The sequence below is a fragment of the Xiphophorus hellerii genome, chromosome 6 (genome assembly GCF_003331165.1).
Source record: "Xiphophorus hellerii strain 12219 chromosome 6, Xiphophorus_hellerii-4.1, whole genome shotgun sequence".
NCBI lineage: Eukaryota > Metazoa > Chordata > Actinopteri > Cyprinodontiformes > Poeciliidae > Xiphophorus > Xiphophorus hellerii.
Genome location: NC_045677.1, coordinates 7231563 through 7237562, shown reverse-complemented (window position 1 = coordinate 7237562; position 6000 = coordinate 7231563). Strand labels below are relative to the sequence as shown.

General features: G+C 40.2%; 1 protein-coding gene across 5 annotated transcripts in view; it reads left to right on the top strand.

Annotated features, from left to right (window-relative positions):
* col15a1b (collagen, type XV, alpha 1b) overlaps positions 1 to 6000 on the top strand; it is a 73890-nt gene that overhangs the window by 47776 nt on the left and 20114 nt on the right. For 4 of the 5 annotated variants that reach the window (XM_032566264.1, XM_032566263.1, XM_032566262.1 and 1 more), the window contains 7 exons: positions 1 to 31; positions 202 to 261; positions 341 to 376; positions 1560 to 1601; positions 1929 to 1991; positions 3451 to 3486; positions 3594 to 3677. The exon at positions 1 to 31 is cut by the window's left edge and continues 107 nt beyond it. In XM_032566264.1, coding sequence (XP_032422155.1) covers positions 1 to 31; positions 202 to 261; positions 341 to 376; positions 1560 to 1601; positions 1929 to 1991; positions 3451 to 3486; positions 3594 to 3677 — 352 coding nt within the window. The remainder of the gene's footprint in view (positions 32 to 201; positions 262 to 340; positions 377 to 1559; positions 1602 to 1928; positions 1992 to 3450; positions 3487 to 3593; positions 3678 to 6000) is intronic. The other variant, XM_032566261.1, reaches the window with a different exon arrangement.

The following is a 6000-nucleotide window of genomic DNA, read 5'->3' as shown; positions in this document are numbered from 1 at the left end:
TGGCCCTCCAGGAACCAAAGTCCTTGTAGAGGTGATCGTAGTTTACGTCAAACACAGACCATATAAACAGCTGCTAGCATAAGGAATGAAATGAGACATGGATGAACATAACGGGCACATTAGAAAAGAAGAGTGGGTTCTTCATTCACAACATTAGAGCATTTTACAAACAAGACTGTTTTCTTTGTTTCTTTTTCAAAGGATATGGAAGGATCGGGAAAGAGCGACTTGTTAATTAGGACAGGAGTAAGAGGACCGCAGGTCAGTGTAAATCATCTGTATGTTTGTGTGTGCGTTCTTAATATTATGTGGTAAATCTTTTCTTTTCTTTTTTTTCAAGGGCCCTCCTGGCGTACCAGGACCCCCTGGACCACCGGTAATCTCTTCATATGTACACCGCCTTCACTTCCTCGCACTTTCAACATGTTGCCGACACAATTTTATAAACAACAAATATAGATTTCAGGGATCGATACAAACAGGCGCATATGAGTTGCACTATAATGTGCAACTCCTTGTTAGCCTGTAAGAGAAAATCTCGATAAAACACAGTTTGTGGCTGTTGAAATGGGAAAATGTTGAAGCGGTGTGACTTTAGCTTTTGCATCATTAATGACACGGCGGCGAAGGACTGCCGGGATCAGTTCTCACCTGTTAAAGAACAGCCTGCCTTGTGAAAGCAGCCGATTGCTTTCGCAAGGCGACCGACTGCGTTGAATTTCATTTAGGAACATCAGGGCAAAAATAAGACTGAATACAAATGAGACAGGCCACGTCAAAACCTTGAACAAGTCTTCTCAGGGACGTTTTGAGTTATTCAAGGCTTTTCAATAATGTCAAATAAATGGATATCAAAACTCAAAAACACAATGAAGAAGATATGACCATTTGTTGGTACTCATTAAACAAGATTCTGAGAGTTTCTCCCTAACCCTGCAACTTACCCTGGGAAGATGAAAAATATTCCTGCATACATAAATTTCCTCTGCTCATATAAGTAGTTCTGTGTTGTTTTCTTTCATTTTTTACAGTAGATGTCATCTTCAAAGCATCTTTCTTTTCTAATGCCCGTTACCATTGTGGGTTGAGTGATGTGTTTACTTCAAACTTGCAACTTATTGGCCAAAGAACCGAAACAAAAACATGTGAATAGCCAATGAAGCCCGGTATGTTAATCAACTGCGGCTCAGGTTTACTCTGTAAACAAGCTCAATTTAAACACAAAGTTTACCGTTTTAAAACCTCTGAAACTGATATTTAAAGAATGGCATGGTTTCTTCACGATTTGACCCAGCATATTTTACAAAAAAAGCGAAAGTCCCAATTTTCTCAGAAACTGGTGGATTTGATCATTTCTCTCCGTTTCTGCTCCGCCGACTTGTTCATGCGTCATAAATCTGTCCCACATTCTACTGTAAAAAGATGGAAACCACATCCTACTTCATTTCCACGTCGCTATTATGTACAATTCTATGTTAGAGAAAATCTCAATAAAGTACAGTTTGTGGCTGGGGAAATGACTTGCTTCGTTAGTGACAGTGTTCTTGTGGTGCCTTCAGGGTGAGGACGGCGCTCCTGGTGTTCCTGGGCTTTCCGTTAAGGTGGGGCCATTCTAAACTTGAATGGATCACATTTCTTTTGTAAACAATTTGCTGTCTATCAGCTACTCATCCATCCCTGTTCAATGGGTTTCAGATATTACATTAAGTGAATTCCTTGCCATAATAATTGGTGTGCCAAACTGCTTCCAAGCTGAAGAAAATCCCTTTAAAGCCGCATCACTTCCACTTACCAACAAATGGCAGCTCATCAAACTAAACCGGAACATTGTCTACAAAAGATATGCGTATTATTTTTGCTGCATCAGGCAAATATGTAAATGCATAATATTCACTTGATGTTGCACTCTATAACTTCTGTCATTTCAGGGGGAACCAGGGAAACGAGGACCAGACGGCCTTCAGGGCTTTGCAGGACTGCCAGGTCCTAGAGTAAGCATCAACAATAACACGGTGATGTAGGCGTGAACAGTATATCCACATTAACATTGCGTTGGTATGATGAGTAAAACTGGGCAGACGTTTGATATTTGTTTCCATGTTGTTGCCGTTTTTGTATGTGTTTTGGGTTGGCATGTGAACATGATATTGATGCAACGCAGGATTCTGGGTCGTTCTACTGAAGCAGAGAAGCGATGTCTGCTGTCAGCTTTTGTTGCCGGAGCAAAGTCTCACACTGAAAAAAACTATTAAATGCCCTTAAAAAAAATCAACCGAAACAATGTTTTTATTTTTTAGTTTTCTACTTAATGTTTTTGAGTTGATCATACTTTCTAGGAACTTATGTTTAGTTACCCTCAAACTCTTATACTAGTCACCATGCGCAGGTAGCGCAATGGGAAGTGAGGTTAAAAATAAAAAATTTAAATGTTGAAACACTTTGTTAGATAACCACAGTAATGAGCAGCATCTTGGAGTCTTCAGGTCTCCATGACAACTGTTAGACGTGATCTAACGAAGGCATCAGATCCGATGTTTCTGTGAAATGAGACCAATATTGAGGTTTTCAGTAACAGAGGCTCCAGTTGGATTTGGGCTGAAAAATATAAAGAATATGTGAAAATGACCTAAATATGGTGTGGGTCTGTTTTCCTTCCCAATGCTCTGAGGTCCTTGTTCAACTAATTGGTTTTATGAATGTTTTTTTATAATGAACGTATGGTGGGAACTGAAAAATGAACTGAAAATGTTTCATCAGCCAGTTTTACAGAGGATATTCAAAACATATGGACTCATCAATGCAGAAGTAGTAGATTCAAAATCAAACTTCTCTGGAAACATGTTTATTATTATCATTAAAAATGATACTGGCACAAACAAAAAATGCTTTGCTGCACGAACCAGCACAAACGTAGCCAAGTTGACTGACACCAATTTTGCCTGATTTGAAGCGAGTTTGGGGGCTTGTTGACCTTTCATGACCTCTGGAAACATTTCTTAATATCTTTAAAATGACAGCCGCACAAACTAATACAAAGGTAGCACAAACATTTGAGACTAATCTAGTTAGATTTCAAGAAGGTGGGGGGGGGGCTGCCTCACTCAGGTGATCGTTCCTTCTGTGTCCCAATCTTGTGAAACTTTACAGAATTAGAAAACCTGCCTTCCTGTCAGATTAAGGAAGTTTTACAAAGTGCTTGTTGACAGGAAGGGAATCCAAGAGGGGATTTTGTAAGAATTTCTTTGATTTTCTCTCTGAACAAACCCAAAGTGAAATATAGGTTCAAACTTTATGGTGTTTTACACGTCCTTACCAGGGGCTCCAGCTAATCTGTATTGATTTGTTAGTACAAAGTCTTGCGATTAGTTGGATTAGTTGGACTGTGGTTGCTGCCAAAACATTCTAGTTGATGTTAAGTAGAATAAAATACTTATTTCTTCTTTCAAACAGGGGTCCAAAGGAGAAAAAGGCAGCCCAGGACCAAAGGTAGGAAGATTGGATACAATTATAAATGCTTCATGCAGCACAAGTCAAATTCTTCAGTCTGATAAATATATAAAATGCTGTTGGAAATAAGCATTTTGCGTTCGCAGGGCGATCCAGGTGCTGACGGGCTCAGTATCACAGGACCGCCCGGGCCTCCCGGACCTCCAGGACCTGTTGCAAACCTACAGGAAGTAGGCGATCACACAAACACACACCCAGTCTTCTGTTGTGATTTAAACTCGACGAACCCAAAGCGTATGAGCACACGAACAGGAAATCAGCCAACACAGAATAATCAGAGTTTACTTTTTTTATTCTTTTTTAGCGCTATAAAAGAGAGACGCTTACCCTCACAGGCTAATTTGTTGTGAAGTGAATATAACCGAAATTATACAGCATCTGATCAAAAACGGACGATCCATTCCCTATATCTAAGACACGCCTATTGGTCGCCTGATGTGTTACGTCAGCTTAAGTTTCCATTTCTACAAAGGCCTTTGTGTGAAAGTGAAACATGCCAGGTGTGTAAAAGCTTATGAGTTCGTGTCCTTGATAAGCGTCTCAACAACTCCCCCTTTTGGTCTCAAAGAGACCACACAACCTGAGGAACACTGCCCCCATCCGGAAACATCCCCCGAGGCTCATTACTGATCTTGACTTTACTTTCAACGTCATGTTATTTCCATTCATTGGGGGTAAAACGTGATAGGGCACCCCACGCCTCCGAGGCGGTGGATCGAAACCACAATGTCCCTCTTACAGGCTAAAAAGAACATTCAAGAAAAATAAAAATAAAATGTTAACAGTGCAATGTCAAAATAATATGTGAATGTTAATGAACGGTAATGAAATGTTAGAAAGATATATATATTTTTCCCCTTTTTTTTGCTAAAACTGATTAGTAAGGTGTCAAAAAACAATTAAATGCAAATTGAGTAAAATTGTGAAGTTAGTGCTATAAATGCCAGTAAAACATAAACTTAATAATGGTTACAAAATGCAAAATGAATAAAGGGTTAGATAACCTGTTAGATATATCAAACCAAAACTTAAGACAATTAACTTTAAAATGACTGAATGTTGGACAATACTTAAAAATCAAAACGTGAACAAAGAAATGTTAAGACCCCATTTTTTTTGAAAGATGAAAGAAGGTGGATTTAATTCATGAAATGTGAAATCAGTACTGAAGAAGTTAATGGTTATAAAAGGAGTACTTTCAAAATATGCAAATCAATGTAACAGGCAAAAATTCAGACAATGTAATTATACTGGTAAAAGAGTAAAAAGTCAGCAGGATTGGGTTGTAATGTGATCCACAAAGTCTAATCAGAACAGTGTCTTCAGTGCAAGACCTAGCAATGTCGAACCAGTTTCTACGTGTGTCTAGATGCCTCATTTTCATCCTGGCACACCCAGAAAGGATTGGACTTCATTTACTTAAACTCTGGAAAGTTGCAGGTTCACGGTTGTTCTACGTTCACGGGAAACCATCTGATAGGCAGGGGGCTTCACATCACTCTCGCTCCCCTTCTCTATGGTTGAAGCTATACACCGTACAGCTAAGGATCTTAGACAAGGCACACAGCAGCAACCGCAGGTGATCAGGAATGCCAGGAAAGTTGCCGCAGAGACGAGCAAAGAGATGACGATGTCCTTGTACTTTCCAAAGAGGTCTGCGAACAACTTATCCAGAGGGTTGGAAACACCGGACTGCTCTTGCATGGTTTTACTCAGGGCCTTAAGTCCTTCCAGCGCCTTGGTCACTGTCCCATCAGGTGCCGTGTGATTAGGCACAAAGACACAACAGAGATCCCCAAAAATAGCACAGACCCCCCCTTTTTCTGCTAGTAACATATCTAGTGCCATTCTATTCTGAAGAGCAATTAATGAGGTGGGGGCTAATTGTTCAGACAGACCTTCAATTGCATCTCTAGTGAAATTAGTTAACCTCAGGAAGTTGTAATGGATATAATTTATTCTGTCGACATTTTTATTGGGTGTTATCCGTAGGAAAATGCTCTCAAAACCTGGTGCAACCTGGTCCACTAATTTATATTGATCTGGAACCCCCCGCGGAACCCGTATGCTGTCGATATAAGTGGGTGAGTTAGTGGTAAAATCAAATGCGCTGCTCTTTACCCGTGAGGAGATGCTGTTATTCAGGGGTTGCTGTTCTCCCACCATTATGACGTGCGCCCTCAGTCTCACCATAGCACAGACACCTGTCATACCTGTCTCTATTCTCCCAATTAGTTTATTTCCCCCGCATAGATAAAATATCCCATCTCTCGCCCATGTGCCTATTAAGTGTCCTGGGAGTGTGATGTTACACCAACTTTCAGAAATCCGGCCCACACTCCGATTACCTGCTGTGAAATTGAAACAGACATAATGATCTTTAACTGGAATGGCGGGCACCATGCGGGTCCTGCTGTTAATTAAAGGAAATAAAGTTGTTAAGGTGTCACATCCGGAGGGCTGTTTAAATTTAGTCATATTGAGCATGCAGTT